Source organism: Coturnix japonica, chromosome 14, assembly GCF_054131305.1.
Source record: "Coturnix japonica strain WE chromosome 14, WE-NBRP24, whole genome shotgun sequence".
Classification (NCBI taxonomy): domain Eukaryota; kingdom Metazoa; phylum Chordata; class Aves; order Galliformes; family Phasianidae; genus Coturnix; species Coturnix japonica.
In genome coordinates this window covers 14,437,618-14,458,709 of record NC_140676.1, presented here as the reverse complement: position 1 = coordinate 14,458,709, position 21,092 = coordinate 14,437,618, and the positions used below count along the sequence as shown (strand labels likewise).

The 21,092-nt window shown below is 38.8% G+C and overlaps 1 protein-coding gene across 18 annotated transcripts in view; it reads left to right on the top strand.

The window, feature by feature from the left end:
- Positions 1-21,092, top strand: part of ICE2 (interactor of little elongation complex ELL subunit 2) — a 37,064-nt gene that overhangs the window by 9,974 nt on the left and 5,998 nt on the right. For 4 of the 18 annotated variants that reach the window (XM_085515019.1, XM_085515026.1, XM_085515030.1 and 1 more), the window contains exons 8-15: positions 85-269; positions 754-1,696; positions 2,275-2,453; positions 3,349-3,478; positions 7,902-7,986; positions 8,079-8,129; positions 8,931-9,189; positions 11,393-11,572. In XM_085515019.1, the coding sequence (XP_085371145.1) occupies positions 85-269; positions 754-1,696; positions 2,275-2,453; positions 3,349-3,478; positions 7,902-7,986; positions 8,079-8,129; positions 8,931-9,189; positions 11,393-11,572 (2,012 nt within the window). Of the gene's footprint in view, positions 1-84; positions 270-753; positions 1,697-2,274; positions 2,454-3,348; positions 3,479-7,901; positions 7,987-8,078; positions 8,130-8,930; positions 9,190-11,392; positions 13,017-14,249; positions 14,308-16,016; positions 16,160-20,510; positions 20,769-20,955; positions 21,056-21,092 lie in introns of those variants that run through there. The other 14 variants (XR_014934190.1, XR_014934192.1, XR_014934191.1 and 11 more) reach the window with 12 other exon arrangements.

Sequence of the window (21,092 nt, the reverse complement as noted above, 5' to 3'; positions counted from 1 at the left end):
ATTTGGAAGTTGAAAGATTTATGGTGTAAATTCTAAAGTGATACTTTTTTCTTTCATTTAATATGCATTTCCTTTCTTGAGAAGATGACAAAGCAGCTAAAGTGGTTTTCATTGACTCACCGCTTCTGAAAAAGGAAATGACAATAAGAGAGAGGAACCAAATATTCCATGAGATTCCAGTGGACTTCCTAGCAACTAAAAAGTCTTACGTTTCAATTTCCGATGTTGTGATGGACAAACCAGAAGAGGACAGTCCGTTACAGTGGGATGTATGTAGCTTCATTTCTTTTTTGGAGGGGGAAAGAAACAAAACCTGTGTTTTAAGTAACTCGTGTGATAATGAAAGAAAATTTAAGTTTCCTGTTTATAGTTTTGGTTTTGTTTTGTTTTTTTTTTAACTACTGAACTTCAGGCCCTGTCTGTGAGGCTGTCTGTCCAGTTCCCCTACGTGCTTCTGTTTTATCTTCAACTCAGCTTTAATGCTGATTTCATAAAATATGTTTTAACTGGTTTATTTAGGTGGGACAAGTTTTATGGACTTTTATTTCTGTTTTGAATGGACTTTTAATACCTACAGTTTAAGAACATTTCACATGAAACGCAGCAGTTGGTTAATTAACTGCCCCTCTTACTCCACGGTGCTAATTTGGATTCAGGTTTTCAGTATAGTAGTATCTCATTTGCGATTAATATGTTCTATTTCTTGGCTTGTTTGATTGTATAATATTTATTTATTTTTCTCCTTCTGTTAAGGTGTCTTCTGATACGTACCAGTATAGGAAGATTCCACTTGCTGATGATGCAGGGATGGATTTTGATGATGATTTTACAGAACTGGAAACTTTTGGAGCAACTGTCAAACTCTCAAGGACTTCTAAAGCAGAAAATACTTGTTCAGTTAGTAACACTGATAAAGGTTTGTCATGTGACCTACAAACAGAAAAAAAACTGGCATCTAACATAAACAGTGAAACTCAAGAGAGAAAAACTCCTCTTTCTGAGCAGGGATTTTCAGCGTATTCCAGAACACAGCTTCCATCATGTGGCAGTGTAGGCTTCAGCCCTGAAGGAAATTTAGCTCATAAAAACTTTCATTCTGAGAAGATAGAATCGAACAAATTACAGGATGTCATGACCAAAAAAGTATCAGACGATGAAACAAATACTTCATATCCTGCTGTAAGTTTCAAAAATGACTCTCACGCCGTACAGAAAGATGAGACGTTTGCTCCTTCATGCAGTAGTGACACTGATGAAGATCGTTTAATAATTGACACAGAACATAAAAATACTGAATGCAAAAAAACTGTTCCAGATGGTGTTTCTCAGACCTTGGTCCAGACTTCCAAGTCACCTTCCCCCACCCCAACTCCATCAACAAGCGTGGCTGATTGCTCGGAAATTGTGCATCAGGGGAAAAGTGCCTCCAAAAAGCCTCCGAGAAGGTTGTCCAAAGAATTTGATCCCGTTGGACGGATATTGAAAATGCAAACGGAGCTCCTCAAGTCACCTACCCAGAAAGCTCGTGAGCAGCCAGCAGTGAGCTGCGATAATGCTGATGCTGTGCAAACTCACGTGCCTCAATCTTCAAAACCACCGGTGATCTCCCACACAGCACCTGGGCTGGGCCCTGCCCCAAATCCTCATGGCTCATCTCGGAATACTTGGACATGCCTTTTTCAGGGAGTGCCAAGGAGTGAGTAGCACTGTTTGTTGTCTATGGAGAAAAACTTTTAAAAAATCAGCATTTTAATTATCTTGCCTGAAGAAGATCTAGTAGTATCTCTGTACCTCTGTTACATTGATTCAGATATGACTTTTTTTCCCAGAAAATATTTTCTAAGAGGTACGATGTTGCACAAATAAGAGAGAATTGGTGGAGCTGTTTGTCCACAGAGGCAAATAAGAAATGTTAATTTAAATTATAGAAACAGCAAAGCTTCTGAGAAAGGAGGAGTCGTTTGGTACTGAGATTAGTTACTTTTCCATTGAAGTTTCAATGTTCAAAAAGTTTGTGAGAAGGTCTACAAAAATTGCTTCTTGTCAGTTGAAAGCTGAAAGCCATTGTAGGCATTTTCTGAAATTAGGTTTTTAAGAACAAACACCTCAACGAGTGATTTACTGTACCTAATGAGCGAGCTTTTCACCTCAAACTATTATCAAACAGAATGGCTTTTAAAAAATCAACTACTGTGAGAGAGGAGGCAAAAAAAGCTTGATTAGTCTCAAGGTGAAGAATGCCCAAGCTGACATTTTTGGTTTTATTTTCTGTAGGAAAGTTGCCAGATGAACTTCAGATGCTTGTGGAAGATCCTGGAGAGTATAAAGCACCTCAGGATGGCAACCTTGTGTATAAGCTGTTCAGTTTGGATGACCTGTTGTTACTTGTGCGTTGCAATGTGCAGAAAGTGAGATCATTGCCTCGTTACAATAAAAAGAAGAAAGCTCAAAAGGTACAGAATTGGCTCCTTTTTTTTTTTTTTAAACCTACTTGATTAGGACAGATACTAAACGCAACAGCTACATTTCAATAATATTCATGAGTAATTCTATTCATGTATAATGCCTCTTTGAACTGTTTTTAAAAGTTAATGTAGAAACTTTTTCCAAGCGCTTTGAGATTGCTTGGAATCGTAAGAGCATCTTCTTACATGTTTGAAAAGACTCTGTGGGATACATCTTAGCAAACTGTTTATCTTAAGGGCTAAAATGCTGTAAGTAAGCGCTAATGAAATCCAGAGTTGTGTTATAACAGGAAAGGGAAAGCTTATTCTGGAGTCCTCAGTAAGTCACTGTTTTGTCAGGAGTCTATATAATCGTGTGACAAACCAGAATTATGATGGACAGGTAAACAGCTTGTAAGGTGTTTATACTTCATTGAAATAGAACTAGATCTTAGCAACTTTTTACTTGTCAAAATTATATGCTCACAGTCTTGTTTGGAAGAATTATCTTAGCTTTGCTTGATGTGAATAAAAGGTGGACTTCTAATGAGCAAATCAGTGTCATAATTACATATCTTTTTCTTAAATTCCTGCAGAGGGCAGTAGAGCATAGAAGTGAGAATGTCAAAATAACAGCTTCATGAGTAATGGCTTAGTATCAGTTCAATTTTTTGTAAAAGCTTGCCTAGACTTTTCTTGTTTTCTTTCAGCCTCTGTTTTAGCCTTCCTTTATGTGGTGTCTCCATAGCCTTAAGCCGTATGTGTTTCATAGGGCATGAGCCATTACATCTTTGTTGCTGCAGTTATAGTGGAAGATAATGATTATAAGTGTCAAAGTGTAGCTCGATTGCAACAATCATTTTTTCACATAGCGCTGATTTTGCTTGTATGTTTGCTTTTGTAGCTTATTCCAATATTCCTATTGCCTAAACTGGAATACCAAGCCTATTACGGTGTCGAAGCTCTTACTGAAAGTGAAGTATGTCAGCTGTGGACAGAGAGTTTGCTTCATTCTGAATGTATATTTTATATTGGTAAGTTTATGTGTTGATTTTTGCTTGCTTGTATGAAATGTGAATGTCTAAGCCTTCATGAAATAACAGAAGGGTGTTTATGACAGGTATATTCCATACATCCTTATTAAATTTTCTAGCTTTGATTTTCACCTTTATCTTAATCAAGTTCTTTTTCTAAAATTTCTCTTGGGTGGTGAATGAGGAAACTTTGGTTTTCACTGGATAACGTCCAGTAATGTTTGTTTGCAAGAGCTGCATGTATTTGCTTTTCAAAGAAGAATGCATCTCTGGCCCAAGTTTAGTTCTCATAAATCAGTGATCTCTATGACTTCAGTTCTTTGGGTTGTTGTTTTTTTAATGAGTCAAATACGACACAGATTATTGTGTGTCTCTGTTATTATTATAAGGGCAATCCTGTGCAGTGAGTGAATGTTCTGGAGCAGGGACTGCCTCACTTCCTGCTATAGAAAGATTTGTCTGTTTTTATGGTTGTTATGGCAGCAGTTGTGGCCTGTGGTTGCCTAACCTTTCCACTTTAGCACTGAATGACACTTTCTGCTCTTGGTAGCTCGTGTCAGAATACTATTTCAGAAATGCTGAGGTTTTTTGGTTTTTTTTTCCTAGTTTTTGCATACAAACTTTGTATCTTAATCACAGAACTGTAAGGCTTACATAAAATCAGATATGATTAAAAGTCTTCACAAAACCAAATTTATTAAATCATTATGCACAAAGTTCTCCTTTTCTAATTTACCTTGATGTGCGATTCTGAACGTTTTTTTGTGGTTTTTTTTTAAGCAAGTACAATAGTACTAAACTTCACTGAAGCATTTCTCCCCTTCGAGAAGGTAATACCTTTTCCAGAATCACGAGCAATGTGAGGAAATAATGAAGTTGTAAAGAGTGGGCTGACTGTCTTAGAAAGGCATGCAGGCTCAAAGAATGCACGTCTATCTAATCATCCATCAGTAACAGGACACTTAGCATGTGGCTAGGGCACAGAAGTTTGCGCAGCTCACAGCCAACACCCATTTACTGAGGCTCTCAGGATTGTAGGAGAGAGCAGTTCTTGTTCCGGCATGAGCTGTCATCCCTTTCTGATTCACAAGTTCCTTAGTCTCCACTGTACCACGCAGGCAGCTGTTAGCTATGGAGTGGGTGTGGAGCCCTAAGCAAGCAGGCTCCTGTGGGCTAGACTCTGACAGCTCTGTGTGCTTAAGGGGAAAGCTGTAGTGAAGCTGAGACACTGGTTATTCCAGTGCTGTTTGTTTTTCAGTTCTTGGATGCACTTTGTCCGGCAGCAAACCCTGGAATCTGCAGGGGCTTGTACTGGTTGTGATAGTTCTCCTAGCATGTATGAAAGCCTCCTCCCACCACTGTTGAAATAAGCAAAAAAAGATTTAGGATATTATTTGTGTTGGATTTCCTGTATGTGAATAACTTTTGGTGCTGGCAGAATGTGGGTTTTATTCAGGTAGGTAAACTGGGAACTGTGCATTTTTGGTACCAGCATGTATTTTCTAATATAGGTAGGTAAACAGATGCCTGGGAGGCAGCAATCAATTTTGTATAAAATTGTACCTACAACAGCTTTTAATAGGAGACTGTTACCATGTTCTACTTCAGGATTCATGGAATGATTTGAGTTAGAAGGGACCTTTAAGGGCCATCTAGTCCACTCCCCTGCCATGGACAGGAACACCTGCAGCTAGACCAGGCTGCTCAAAGCCCTGTCCTGGCTGACTTTGAATGACCAAGGGACGGGCTATCCACCACTGAGTTACCTGTCCCACTGTAGTGTAAAAATCATCTTCCTTATACCCAGTCTAAATCTCCGCTCCTTTAGCTTGAAACCATTTCCCCTAGTCCTGCTAGAGTCTGCCCCTTTCCTTCTTACAGCCCCCCTTTAGGTACTGAAAGGCTTCTCTTGGGTCTCCCCAGAGCCTTCTCCTGTCCAAGCTGAACACAGCTTTGATTCTGCTTTTCGTTTTATATTTCTGGGGAGCTCTGAAAAATACGGTTCTGATTTAGTTACACAACTCTTTGAAAGACTTTTCTTTTTTTTTTTTTCCCCCCTGGAAAGCAAGTGGCAGTTCCCCAGTCGTATAATAATCCTTGTATAATATCCCTGTATTATGGATGGCTTAAAATTGGGTAAATATTTCATTCTTTTTCTTTGCTCTGATACCCAAATGTAAGACTTAGACTATCACACGCTTTTTGTAACCCGAAAGGCAGACATGATCCACGCATCTTCTTTGGGTCATACTGTAATATGAAATAAGTGAAATACGTCCTATCATAATGGGATGCTTGAATCAGCAGTATTAGAGCCATAGACTTACTGCTCTTTTTGAATTTATCCAACAGTATTAAGTGTGAAGGTATGAAAAAACTATTTGAAAACTTTGCTCTTACCATTACTAATACTGTACCTATAAAACTTCTGTTCTTATTCAGTTAGTTCTGAGAATGTGTAGATCTTAAGTGGACTCTTTTAAATTGAAGTTTTGCATGCTGCTTAGGTGTGTTCTTGGATCTTGAACGAACCTGAAATCACTGTGTTAGCAACCTATTGCTTTGCTAGTAGGTATGAGTGAAAAGTTCTTTGGACCTTGGATAGTGCCCCATAATTTTCCAGTGTGACTAAGGGAAGTATCTCACAGTGACTCAGTCTCAGTTCAGCCGATGAAAAGGAAAACGGAAATGAAGGTATTGGCTCCTGTGTACTTTGCAAGATGTGCTGTTCAGTTGGATTTTTGATTTCTTGATAAATGGACTCTCCATCTGTTCTAAAGCAGACGTATTATCTTCACACAAACCAAAGAGTGCTGTCTTTCTGTAGAGCATCTTGTTCAGTTGTTGTTTGAAGTCCTATTCCTGCTCAGATAAGATAAAATGCATGCAGAAAGGCTGTGACATTTCCCAAAGTATCTGTACCTGTTTTAATTGGTTAAAAAGAATTGTGACAGGTTTTGCTGACTAAAGCTGGGAATGCTTTACCCCAGAAATTAGCTTGTTTGCATTAAGTACCCAAGCATAGTTTACTTTCACCTGAATGGAATAATAATGACTTATAATTAAAGATGATTTGAAGACTGTTTGGAAAAAAGCACTTCATAGATAATTTACTGAATGTCAAGTGGTCTTGCTCAGTCACTTCTTAAATAAAGGATACAGTAATATAAATCTGATATGAGTAGTTAATAGATGTTTTTCTCCAGCTATGCTGTCAAAGAGTTTAGAAATGAAGATTTTGAAGAGATGCTGACAAATAATGGAGAACACAGGTTTATTTTTTAACGATTTGAGGTTTCTTCCTTCATAGTTAGCAATGCAGAACATTAAACTTAGCTGTTTAGTCTTACAGAAAATACTGCTATCAGGGAAAGTAAGGCATGCGTGGTGTTGTGAACAAGGACAACTGGTTTCCTTTCATATTCATTGTAAGATGTAAGATCTTACTTGATCATCTTACATCCCATAATGGATTGCTGAGTAATGCTTAGCCTTGAATGTGAAATGCTTTTGTTCAGCATTTTTAAATATACTGTCGAAGCTTTTAGACTTCCTACAAGGGCAGATTTATAGCATGCAGTAAATTCCACCGAGGTCATTTTTTTTTTGTTATACTGTGTTCTTCTGATTCTTCTTGTGGAAGCTGAAATAGGACAGTTTTCTGCAAAAACCTAAACATGAGAGAGAACCTCACTTGATAAAGTGCCTCCGCTATGTTAATGTACAGGCTATGGTAATAATCTTTATTGCTTTTCAAGTGAAAACTCAGGCTAGCCTGTGCCTGTTATAGCAGCGTGTAGAGGAAAGCTTTCAGCTATGTCAGAGATAAACAGTCTTCAGAAATTTGCCATGAACAAGGCCAGAACTGTAAGCTGTGTTTCACTTGAGGGGAAAAAAAAAAAAACAAATCAAAAGACAAGGATACAGAATACTGGAAAAACCAAATAATATAAATGTTCAGATAACAAAGCAGAACAGAGAAACAAGTATGTTCTACTCTGAGGTAAATTTGTCTTAAAAGGTTAGCTTGTCTACATGGTAAGGAAGCATAGCATTAAGCATCAAAAAAATTTAAGAAGATACAAACTAGTTGACAGGAGTAAAGCTGTAGCAAAATGAGGTTGCACATTTGCACATGCTGGACAGCTCTCAAGATGTGAGATTTGCAGGAATCGTGGGCACATCCCTGATCTATAGACAGCCCAGACACAAGTGTCTGTACATAGTAACAGCTGTACACCTTATTCTCAGTTATTGTGCCATACTGATAGATTCTTTCTGCTGCTCTACACTGTGAAACAGGAAAAAGTATTCCTTCCAAAATGCTTTAGGTCTGCAAATTATACCTTTATATTTGTTCTCTTTTTTTTTTTTTTTTTTTCTTTTTTTTCTTTTTTTTAATGTGTTGATTAATGTTTTTCAGGGCATATTGATGGTCTTACATCAAAACTTATTATGCTAGAAAAGATTTCTCCAAATATGTTAAGAGAAAAGCTTGGATTAATTAAGTGAGTATCTTAATTGGTGTTTTTAATGATTAATCAGAAATTCTAACAAGCCTTGCAAGATACTACTTCTGTAGTTGTTTTTTTTTTTACAGGCCAGCGAATTCATTGAATATACTTCATCACATATTGAAGAAAGTGTCTGAGTAAGTGCTTCATTTTTGTACATTACATTCCTTTCCAGCTGTACCCATGTGATCCTGTTTCTTATGTACAGTGGTTGGTTTTTGTGTCTTTGGATACATGAAATGTTTTAGAGATCCTGTTAGGTCTAGCATAGCGTAACTCAGTGCCACATAAAAATGTGCTTAGGGTTGTAGTTTTGGTATGAATGGTACAAAAGAACAACTTGACTTTTATGAACCACTAATTCAAGAGAGGAGATGGGATATTTTTGAGCTGATTTAACAGTATGTAGTGGTAGATTGTAACACCATGGAGGCTGACACTAAAAGTTTTGATTTTTGTTACCAATAACAACATTCCCTTTGTATGTTCCCTTCTGCTTAACTTTACTTACAACAGCATATGTCTTTGTCTGCACACTATTGCAACTTCTCTCTTGTTCCTTATTTTTCTTTCTTTAGCTGCTCTGAGGCTTTCAGTCTGCAAGCTGCTTTGCTGTATACAAGGGCTGCTCTGAAATAACGCCAACTATTATGTTCATTCATGACATTGTAGGCAGATGTTGGTGGCATGGCAGAAGAGGTTGAATCTCCTTGCCAATGTAAAACGTAAATGAGCAAGAATTTATTAATACAGTTTAACTTGCTCATTTTTGTCCACAGTCTTTTTATAAAACAAGGGCTGATAAGTAATTCCCTAAAGATGTTGTGCTTCTGCATTTAAAAACTTACCAGCTATCCTGTTCAGATTGTCAGATAAAATGAAACAATTAGCAAAACAAACAAAAATATATATATATATTTTAATTTATATCTTTTTAGTTTGCAGGAGGGCTCTTATCTGTTGACTCACGCTGCAGGAGATTCATCAGTTGCAATCTACAAGAGTTCTCTTGACAAGCCAACAAGAGCTTCATATAACTTACATAAGGCTCATTGTGATCTGCCTACAGTACCTGCCATGCTCTCAGTGCCTTGGGTGCCTCTAGATCCCAGTCTCCCTTTGCCCTATCACATGAAACATGGAAGAGTCCCATGCACCTTTCCGCCTGCACCCCAAGAAGCCATATGGAAACAGAAGGTCAGTATTGCACTTAGTGGAAAAACAGAGTAGCAGTTTGGAAATAATCCTTCCAAGCCACTGGTTATAGGTGATATATTTATTTGTCATCTTGTGGGTTCAAAGAGACTCTTTAGAGTTCTGCATCCGTAACCAGGAAAAGGAATGCCTTTTTCTTGAAAGGTACTTCAGATGAAATTCATCTTACCTAGCTTTAAGCCTGACAGTATAGAAAAGCAATGTCGAAGCTTGTAGTACAGTCAGCAGAGGGAAGTGGGATGCTTAAATAAAGATCCATCTGTAAACTAGGATAGATGGTCTCATCAGTAGGTTGCAGGACTCATGCTGTAATTATTTTTTTCCAAGGACTCCAGAATTATAGATGATTAGTGCAACTGTAGACAGGTGCAATCAGGTGAGATGAATTATAATCTCAGGGTCTAGTCTATGATAAATTATATTTATTGCAGTTTTATATGATATGTGTTTTTCTAATAAATATACTTTTTACCCTGTTTGTCAAAATCTCCTCAAAATGGAGCTTTGCATCTTTAATGTGAGCTAATGATGCTTTTGGACAGTAAAAATGATACAGCATTTCCCCTACTTAAAAGCCTAGTAAATTATAGGCGTTCAGTACAGCTGGAACAGGTACAGTATTTTCTGTTTATGAAGATTTCCTAGTGTTGCCTCTGATGTTGCTTTTTATCAATATGCTCTATCTTCCAACAATTTCAGGAAGGACCTGAAACTATTTTAACTATTTAACTGTTTTACTGTCTTCAAGTCCCCACTTCCCCTCCGTTTTTCCCTTTTCTTTACTCCAAATCTCAGAATCCTGATATGTTGCACTGTTTAGTGAACACTGGCATGCCTTCAAGGCATGTGATGGTGAGTTCAAAGGAGCTTTGTGAAATTAAGTAACAAGACAGGAGAGGGCTCTAGGTTAGTTCTTCCCCTGTGGAGACTGCAGTGAGCACTCAGCTCTAATATTTGATACCAGAAGCCTCATGCGGGCAGCAGAGATTGTAAGGAAATGACCCATGTCAAAAAGAAGATGTTTTCTGTTGTGAGCTGTGGGATAACACTACAAGCAAACCCAAGGAAGTTGCTCTTAATTGGAAGTTTAAGTACTTTTCCTAATCTCCTCATGCTGTTCTTTGAAATAGTCCCTGTTCTCATTTTATTGATTCCTGATTTCAGCAGATGGAGGATCTTGAATCTGTTCTTGGTTGATTATGATGTCAAACAAATCTCATGTGTGGATAATAGCAAATTCTCTGCAGCAAAAAGATTTCATTTTAGTCTTTTCAAGTGTTAGCTGAGGCAGCTAGATAACAACTAATCACCTGCTTTTTGTTGTTCTAAACACCTTTTAGCTTGGAGAAAACTTTGATTGCAATTCAGGTGGCTCCCCTTGCATGGGGAAACAGGGAAACTAAGAATTCTCATGGTATGCTGTTCCCTGCTACTCGGGGCAACATTCCTAGCAGTATCTGTGCAATAATGTTTAAGAGCAGATGCTGCTTAGTGCGGAGCTATGCGTACTTTGTGTAGCACCTGGGAGTAACTTCTTAGTTCAGGAAAACATTTCTCAGACATAAATACATAGTTGTTTGCGTGGATGACGTACTCCTAACATTTGCTTTTTGCTGCTATTGTTTCTATAACAACAGAATTTATCGTGAGCTGAATTAATTGTCTGTATTCAAAGAGAATTTTAATAGAATTTTTTTTATAGAATGTTGAGAACCTCAGCCTGCTTTGTAATTTACACTAATGATTAAACAGTGCATATCATGCTTTGGAAACTTCCCAAAGATCCCACTCTTAGCTCTTAAAGTTTTGAGCAGGTAACACAACAATGTACCAGCAGGAAACTTCTCAGGCATTATTGTTTTTTCAGTGCAGGCTTACTGATTTGACACTTTCTGTGCCAGTTGTGCATTTTAGATACATTCTGCCCTTATATGAGGGCAATATAGAGTTGCACACAAGTTTCTGATGGCCTCAGGTACTTTTGTTTCTGCCAGAGGGCAATTTGGGCATGAAAGGAGTGGGAGATCCCAGTGGTGCCAGAAAGAGCATCAGTGCCTCTCATGCTGTCTCAGTGTGGCCCTGAGTGTGGCTGGAATTAGAAGGGAGTTCTCTGAAGGTAGTTGTGTCTTTGCTTAATAGAGATAGAGATTATTAATTCTTTCTTCCTCTCTCCCCACATGTCTAGATGAGTGGGGTGAAAGGGCAGTCAGACGCACCCTACGAGGGAGAGCCAGTAACTATGGAAACACAAGGCAACCCAGTTAAGCCTGTTAGAAATGAAGGTGTGGCTGCAAAGAAGCTGAAGAATTACCGCAAGCAAAGAATGATGAAGAAAAAGTGGAAAATGAAGCAAAACAAAACACAGGTGAAGTAGGAATATCTGAACCGTGCTAAGCATGGACTGGAGAAGGTCAAAATGGAACAATGAATCTGCGGGTTTTTGCAGTTTCAAAGAAGCCAGAACAAACTGGTTGGGGAAACAGCTCCACAGCCATATTTAGGAACAATGAGAAGTTCTACAAACCTTTAACCCCTTCTTACCTTAGCAGGCTCATTTCAATTGAAAAATCCTAAATTCAGTTAGGAGTTTGAAACAAACAAACAAAAAAAAAATGAGTGTCTCCAGCTGAGGTCAGGGGGAAAAAGGTACATCCTCTTAGTCTCGTCATTTTTGTAGAGTAACTGCAGCTTGAAGAAAGACACAGTGGTCTACAACAGTATCTGATACGCCTTAGTAACAAGAAAAGCAACTTTTCAGTTTGCTTAGTTCTTCCAGAATCACTACAAGTGCAAGTGTGGAGATTTATCTTGTTAATTCTTTTAACATGTAAATGTTTTATGTCTATAAATTTTTTAAAGTTATTTACAAAAATGCATTCTCTTTTTAGGATGGTGTAGCAGATGAGTCTGGGGAAACAAAAGCTGTGTTTAATAGAAAAGTATGTGCCATAAATGTGCATTAGGAAGCCTAAGAGTACAGCAAAGTGCAAAACAGTTAAAGAGCATTTTGTGCTCCCACAGCACAATTTCCAGGAATTACTTTGGTTTCTAGCATGTTTTCAAAGATAAATATTGATGTTTTTCTCATTGTATTACTGAAAGGGTGCAGTCCAATCTCCTGTCAGAGTTCAGGGGGATACATGGTGGTGTTTACCTGAGCTATTAAAGTTTGCCTTAGTCAACATTTGAAAAAGCCAACAAGGCTATGGTATAGCTCAGCACTTCACTTGAAGTTTTGAGCCAAGCTGAGTGTGAGGTTAAAAAAAGAGTATCCTGCCTGCTGCAGTTCCTAGTGAGAAAGAAAGATGAAAATTCTTACAGTGGTCAGTGTTTGAGGTGCATTGTAAGCTGTGATGCATTTGTAATTATTTTCTGGATTTCTGGTTATGTGCTTCTTGATTAGGAGAGCTGATTTTAGAAAAGTTACGAATTCTTGGAAGTCAGTAAATTCTTTCCCACTTTTGCCTTTTAAATCACAGAACTGTTTTAAAATGTCTGAGCCAATTTCTGAGTGATGTTCCAGCAGGTTGTTTGTATACGTGCTTAAATTGCTAACTTGAAAAACAAAGGCCTTGAAGATTGTCTTCCAGTTCTTTTACATGGACTAAGTAAGGGACAAAGTGCATACATCTGATCAGAGGAGTTCTACATAATGTGGAAGTTTTGATGTTGGGTTTTTTTATCATGAGAGTAAAAATAAACTATTTTATTTGTTTACTGGGTTGTACATGATTTTTAAAATCCTGGAGACGGTTTCTTTTGAGCAGGCTTAAACAGTGAATGTACATTAAAATCTGTTCTTTGTGAAATACTGAGCATTTTCTGAGCTTTTTTTTTTCCCTTGCTAGATGTATTTATACTATTATTCAGTTTATTGCACTGGCCGCTGCTTCTTTTAGCTGCAGTGATATTTTGCTGACAAGCTGAATTGGCTTAGATTTGTTTGCAAATTACAAGTCTTCCTGACTCAAAATCCTAAATCCAGCCAGTGACCTCTCTTAATGGGCATACTTCAGCTGTGAGTCATTTCTGTGTGATAATTTACTGTGTGTGGGGAGTCAGAGCAGTTTGCAGTGTGTATACATAAAAACTTGTGTGGAATTTGTTTTTTTGATACCATTTCTGTAGTTTCATGTGTATGTTCTGTTTGCCCATATATGCAGCTGGCGGAGTTCTGTCTTTTAATGTTATTATAGTGTGTATATACACACACCTATATACGTTAATTGTAGTTTATTATCCACTTAGAGTATGTAGGGAATGTGAGTTTTTATATAACTCATGAGAGGGATTTTTCACTTCACTGTAGTGTTACGCTGGATGTGTTCTCTTTTGGATTAAATGGGACTGGGATAATGTGCTCTGAGTTGCTTGAAGGATTGCTTTTGTTCTTACAGCATGAGAGTCTGTTGAACTCCATCATCAGGTGGATAGAATGCGTGTTACTGAGAGCTGTGGTCTGTTCACTTTCTCACCACCATCTAGAACATACCTTCATGAACTTTATGTACCAATTGCCATTGTTTTACAAGCTAGATTGAACATAAGATTTCTGTTGTTAGAAAGGAAACTGCTGTTCTCCATGACTTTGAAGATGCTGAAACAAATCTTGGGGATATTTCTCATGAGGAGGGATTTGAAATACTGTCACAGAGTGCTGTCAATTGGATAGCTCTTGCTTGCAATAGCACTGTTGTTTTGTGACTTGTGTGTGTATAGATGCACTCTAGATCTGCATGGACTTGAAAAATAATGAATAGGTTGTTTCTGCTAATGGTTGTTACTTCCTAACTCAAGATCACAGCCTTTTCCTGTGTCTGAACATGAGCAATAACAGCGGGAAATTCTTAATTTAAGTTGCCTTTATGGTCTGCCACATCCTGATGAGGTTCGGTGGGAAGGAATGCTACTTTTAACAGCATATGAAAACCAAATCTTGACTTTGAGATAGGATGGCCTGGTACAGCAAAAAACAATACGCCTTTGATCATCTTGCTGCTGGATATTTCTGTTTCCCAGAGGATTGCCTTGTTTTTCAACAGCCTGTGGTTGGTGAAATAGAAATGGAGGATTATGCAACATCGTGGACTAAAATCTAATGTGAGTTTGTTACTTTGCCTTAATTGCAGCTTTGTACTCAGACATGATCTCAGCATTTGAAATCAATTTACATTCTTATTTTTTCTAGTAACAGTTCAGGAAAATTCCACTCAATGAAATGGGTCTGGTAGCAGAACATGTTATTAAATACGCTTTAATGTGAGGCAAATGTTGTACAAAGGTATACTTCACTTTGTGTTAGAGTTCCATTTACAGGGGCTGATAAAAGGAGAAAGAGGAAGGGGTTGCATGTTTATTTTGAGCAGCAACATCTGAACTTTGAAACAAAGGAAATAGATCAGTAATATAGTTAGGTTGAAAAAAAAGATCAAGTCTGAGAATGTGCTGCGTATCAGTTGATGGATCTCTGATTCTGTACAGGTTAATCCCAGAGGATCTTTGGAGAGCCTGACAGTTATGGTACCACCAGAGTATGAATTCTAAACTTAACTCAGACTGTAAAGCTGTGGTAAGGAGGAAACTACAGCTGAAGGAGAGCGTGCAGACCTGAGTCTTATTCTACAGGCATCTCTGCTTCTGCAGCTATTTAGTACTGATATTTTATGTGGCCTCAGTCAACTGAGTTCAGGAGCAAATTTTCAAATACCACCATCTTGTCCTACAGTTTCTATCTTCAGCTGTGCATTAGGAATGCATTACATATGTTTGTATTGCGATCTGTGGTTCATTTTTAAATGTAATTACTATTTCTGTGTTCCATATGTATTATGAGAATATATTTTATGAAAGCATTTGAAGTGCAGAGTTAGATGTTACTTACTGGGTAGGAATCTTCCAGTTTTATATATTTATGCCTTGTTCAATTTCTGTCTTTGCAATTTACCTGGTTATAAAGGGCAGGTACTGTCCTGTCACTCAGAAATGAAAGTTGTAACTGCTGGAGAATTAGACTGATTTCAAAGCTCGGTATTCAGTTATCTCTCTCCTATAAGCACCTGTAGGTGCTTATAATCCAGTACTGATGGAGCAGCCTGTGCTGCTGCCTGTGTTTATTTTGTTATGGGTGCAGGAGTTAAATCCTGTGCAGTTCTTACTGACCTTGTCATGCAGCCTAATTCTCTCTGAATAGTGGCTCTTTTGTCTGCTGCAACTCTTTCCATTCTGTGTCATCTGCAGACTTGCTGAATGTCAATTCATTTGTGCTATCCAGATGATTTATAAGACAACTGAGAAGTGCTAGATCTAGTGCTGACCCCTCAGGAGCTCCATTCATGACTATCTACTACTACAGCTCTGAGCCACCAATTACCTCAGTGAAAAAGGAAGAAACCCTCTGAGAACTTAGTTTTCCATGTTGCCTAACATCACTGATACTGAACCCATTTCTCTCAGTTTCCTGGTGGTTTTTGATGGATTAAATTGGCAGGTGGTCTGTATTTAGTTTTGAAGGTCTAGAAGGGGAATTCTTACCAAGCATTAGAGGTTATTGATTGATTATGCCTGTGAAGGCATGGAACATTAGCAGTTCTTCATATTAGCATGAATAGCTGCAATAGGCTATTGATTGTGAAGTCTAACTTTTTTTCTGTAGTAATAAGTGCTTGCAAACTTGATCTGCATTGTGCACTGAAGGATCACTGATGCACTGCTTTCATTGTCACATGTTGTTGGCAAGACCTCTTCACCATGTCTGGGTGACTGAAAAAAAACTAGGAAGACATCTACTGTGTTTCTTCATTGCCCTGTAGTGTGGCCTAGCAGGTGGAACCATAGATGTGATCCAGGACTGTGGGACAGAACATCCGCTCCTGTGCTGGCAGGTGAAAACTACCAAGTCATTATCAACCCAATGCCGTGAAGTTCAATACCAAATACTGAACCATTTGTACAGGTACTTCTGCTTCTTACTTGATTATGCTGTATTTTTAGATTGGAGATTGTCTCAAAAAGACAGTAAAGACCAGTTTAGAGGTCGTCTTTTAGAGTGTTTAGTGATGACCTCCATTTAAGTTGTCCCTGTTTCCACTAGTAGAGGGAATTAGAGCATTTTCAGTCTCTCCTGTGAGTCTGACTGGATATACAATGTCTAGGTGCTCCTCTGAGAACTTATGTAACTAGACTCCTTCTTTCTTAAACAATAACAGCCTTTCTTAGCAGGTGGGGCACAGTCCCTCCAGAAGTATTGTCAGTGCTTGATAGGTTTCCAAATTTTTCTTTGCTGACGTTAAGTTTGAGCTAAAGAGTTGCTTTTAGATATTTTTCTGCAAAGATCTGTAGATTTTAACTACATCTTAGAAACTACTATTGCCATGCTTCTGAAAGAACTGAATCCAGTTAGTCCTCTCATCTGGATCTGTTCCCTTGATTGGCCAAGATTTCCTTACATCTGAATTCAATTGAGGATATGAAATGCACTGCACATTTCTTTTGCTTTCAAATGACAAATGTCTGTGGCTTTATGTTACTCTGTGTGTTTTAAGAGTCTACGCCCATGTCAGACTGTGGCTTAAACCTTGGGTTCTAGCCCTTACACTGGCAGATCTGCACTGAAGGCTTTCTTTGGTACCTCCTCCAACTCCAGGGGACAGACATCAGCTGTCACTTCATGTCTGTTCCTGCAGATGGGTCAGCTAGGCTTGTGCTCCTTTTCCTCAGCTACTTTGTACTCAGTTATTGTTTATGGGCTGTGATGATTGCTTGTTATTGTGTTAAGGACTTCCTTAATGATGGCAATATCAAGAAAGTCAACTTTGGTATTTAAGACTTGTTTAAAAATCACCTGTAGTTGTGCTGTCACTGCAGCTGTTTTTCTGCTTCTTAGAGCTATAGAACTGTTTCCTGTGGAACTTGTCAGCAGGGCACAGCAGCGAGAATTGTCCAGCTCGACTGTTTGTTGAAGGCTTGTTTGAAAGCAGACCTTATACATAACTGTTTTGTGATTCCTTCATACTAAATGACAAGGCTTTAAAAATACATTTCTGATTCACTGGAAGGAGGGAATGCTGCTTTTAGAATTCAGAACTGGAAATGTGAGTCTTAGCCTTCCTGGCAGAAACAGATTTCATAACAGCTGTTCTTCACTGCCTCATCATCTTAGTATGAAAGCAAGTGTCGTAGCCTTAAATCTGATCTAAAGGTGTATCCCACTTGAAAGAGCAAAAAGGGGCGGCTGTGTAGGCAGTGATATTTAATGGAGAAAGACAGTTTGTGAATTTGTGACATTGTTTTTGTGTTGCAGGGCATCCTTTGTTCCCCAGGCAGTACAGCTGCAGCTGAGCCTTAGTGAGTAATGAAGTTCAGGTCATGTAGTGACTTTTTTGCTATTTTGTACTAAAACAGGATTGATAGGCTTAAAAAAAAAAAAAAAAAAAGTGCATTTCACAAAATCATCAATGTGCTGCTCGCTGCTGTAATAACAGCGTGTCAACTTCAGTAAGTGATATTTAATCTGCAAGTGACTCTTTTCAGTTCATTTTCAGAGGTTGCGTGATATTAAACAAAAAGGAGCTGTTTTTTGGTTTGCAGTTAGTAACCTGCTGGTTTGACATAGGAATCTATCATTTAGAGTAGGCTTACCTGGTGATGAATTAGATTCCTGAGACTTCCAGAATTAGGCCAGTGAACCCCAGGCACATATGTGAGGTGTGAGCCTTCCCAGTGCTTCAGCAGAGGTCAGGAGACTGTCCAAACCATGGGACTGTTTGTGTTCTGAGTCACTAGAATGAAAAAAAAGCATAGAGCAGACTTGGTCTTACGTGAATCTTTCATCACTATTCCTAGGAAAAAGCCCCACGCTGTAAAATCTTTCATAGCATTTCTGTCCTTTGGCAAGAGAAACCAAAGTCTGGAGTGATTGTTCTTGCTGGTCTGTTCTAGATGATGTCAAGGGCTCCACATGCACAAGTAATATTTCCTACGGTGTTTTCCAGTATGTTGGCAGTCTGGCAAGTGCTATTGTAGAGCTGGCAGCTGTGATCATTTTACGCACTGTGTCATCTAAATGGCTTCAAAATCTCTCTTAATGCTGCAGTGTACTGGTAGTCTGTTTATGCTAGCAGCGTTATGCTGATATAGGTGGAAAAGCTGAACCTGTCATAGCTGTTTTTAACCCATTAATGTGCACAGGACCAAAGGCAGCTTGGTACCTCAATTCAGGTAGAATTGCAGCTCTCCACCACTAAGGAAATTGAACTGCTTGCCAGTGTTTGTGATAATCTGAGAAGAGAAAGTAGCGTCACCTTCCTTCACATCTGAGCTATGTTCAACAGCCTTTGTAAAGCATGGACTGTATGATTTTTATCCTAGCAAAGGTAGTTGGCTGTGAAGCAGGAAGTCAGGAAATCCCCGTGGGATTTGAGGAAATTCACTGAGCCATGGTTACACACATAGTGACTGTTTGTTTGTACATTTTGTGACTGTTTCATTCACAGTAAAGATGCTGAGCTTATTCATGCTGCCAATACCACCAGTACAAGGAATTTGGCAAGTGTGTTTCATTTCTGTTTGTGTATTTGTCTGGGCAGTGCCTCCTACTCAAGCACTAACCAGTTACTTCAGTGAGATACATTCCAACACCAGAAAGGTGGGGATCAGCATTTCAGTTTGGAAGTCAAAATGAAGTCCAGATACCATGAGCGCTTGTAAAGAATGTATGCTGAAGAAGTTATGTGTCCCAAAGAACAGAAGGTTATCTGAGGTGTTATCATTTGTTCCTGATCTATATTCCTCACTGAATGTCTGTATGACTTGAACACTTTTACCTCTACTGACTACTTTGTTATTAACTTCTAGGTGTAGTTAAAGGAGCTTCTTTCTGACCAAGTCCTGTGGTTGTAGGCCTAGCTGATACTTTACTTTGGCTCTCCCTTGTCTTAATGCAGATCCCACATCACCCAGGTATTGGTTTCCTTGTGGAGGCAAGCTCCTTGCTGCCCAGAGGTTGTGGGCAGAAGCATCCACTGAGATGTGGGATTGATGAGGATGGTGGCAATATTTCCACTGGTGATGAAGAAAGTCTCTGAAAAGATATTAGAGTTCAGTCTACAAGCAGATGAAAGTGAAGTTGCATGTGTAAGGAGTAGAGAAGTAGCTGAAGACAAATGCAGTGATAGCAGAGTATCAGAAGATAAATGGAGACTTTCTGAAGTCTCATGCAAGATGCAGCTAAGTAACCGGGGAGAGAGGTCAGTGTATTGCTAGCCATGGAAAATAGTTGCTGTCAGGTTCTATTGCAATGATAACACTGAGTATTAACTGTTAATTGGGAGAGTTAAAAGGCAGGACCTGATCAGTAAGGCAGTGATCCAACTGGTTGCACACCATAGCACAGCACTACAAGGCATTTGGTTCAGGGTTCCTGTTTCTGACTTGGATGGTGTGCTCTTACACACACTACCTGTCTGTACCCAGGCTGAGGTGGTAAATGCCACCGATGCTTATCTGATAACTGTGCTTTGTGAGGTGTGCTGTAACAGAATAGGTGAGAGCTGTCCGACACAGAAGTTTTTTAAGAACTCTTTCAATACGTACAGTTCTGAGTAGAAAGCCCTGTTTGTACAGGGATATGCGTATGTGTGCAGGAATCAGATTACAGAACAGAACTGATCCCAGAGGTTAGGATACTAAATGGAGCGTATATCTATTTCCCTGGTGCTGTATTGGGTAAACAATGAAATTGGTGTTCAACACAATTCACAATCGTGCTGTATGCTTCTGAGGCTCTGTGAGATTCAGAGTTAGTCACAAATGGAAAAAAATAAGAACTTCCAGGATTGAGAATTTTCCTTATTTAGTTCAGGTGCACTTGTAGGAGTCTGCCATAGCTGTACCATCAATAACTTGCCTAGCTAGTGCCCTGGGAGTCCAGCTAGCATAGCTTTGAGGTTGTACTTTCCTATCTTTGTAACCTGTGATCACTCACAATGAATCTATTGGTATCAGGGCAGTTCCGAAGGTAGACCGAATAACCAAGATACAAAAATAATACCCAGAGGTCTGCCTGGTCACACAGAATGGAATTTATATTACCCTCTTGCAACATACTGTGTTCAGTGAAGCAATACTGTATGCAGAGGTCCGGCCACGCCTAAACCAGAAAGTCCTTTTGTCCCAGTTCCATGCTTTTGGTATGCAAGAAAAATGTTTAAGTAGGCAGCAAATGTTGACAGAATTGCGTTCTTCTTGACTACGCTCTTAATGCATGTTTGGGGTTTTTTTGGTTTTTTTTGGTTTTTTTTTGTCAGAAAGGATTCAGAAAGAGAACAAGCAAGATCTGAGTAGATGAAGGAGCCAAACGTTCCATGAACAGATGTGAGTGAGAGAAAAATCTTTTCTGAGCCATTGACCCCATTTGCGTTCATGCTATTGCAAAAATACATCTTGGATCGGAGGGGAGCTTAATATTCAAGTTAGACACATCGATTGTCTGGTGGTATTACATAAGATAATGACAAGAAAAACTAAAGTTGTTACTGGAATGGAAGAGAATAATTGAAAGTAAAGAGGAAAATAATTGTCAAACAATATTTAGTAGTAACAAAATAATTGGAAATTTAGCAGTGTAAATTTCCCTCAGTGAGCCTGAGGGAGTTGACTACATGGACATGTGCATGGGATGAACAGTCACAATTGGTTGTCAGAAAGGAAGAATGAGAATTAGCACAATCATGTTTGTTTTTCCATTCTCAGGGCTGGGGAGCTGCAGTCAACAGAAGTGCTCTCTCTTCTGTGGTCAGCGCGCAGGAGGCCTGAGGTCACCAATAGGTAATTGGAGCTGAAGTAGATGCAGGTTATTTGAAAAATTACTTTCTGTGCAAACATTTTAA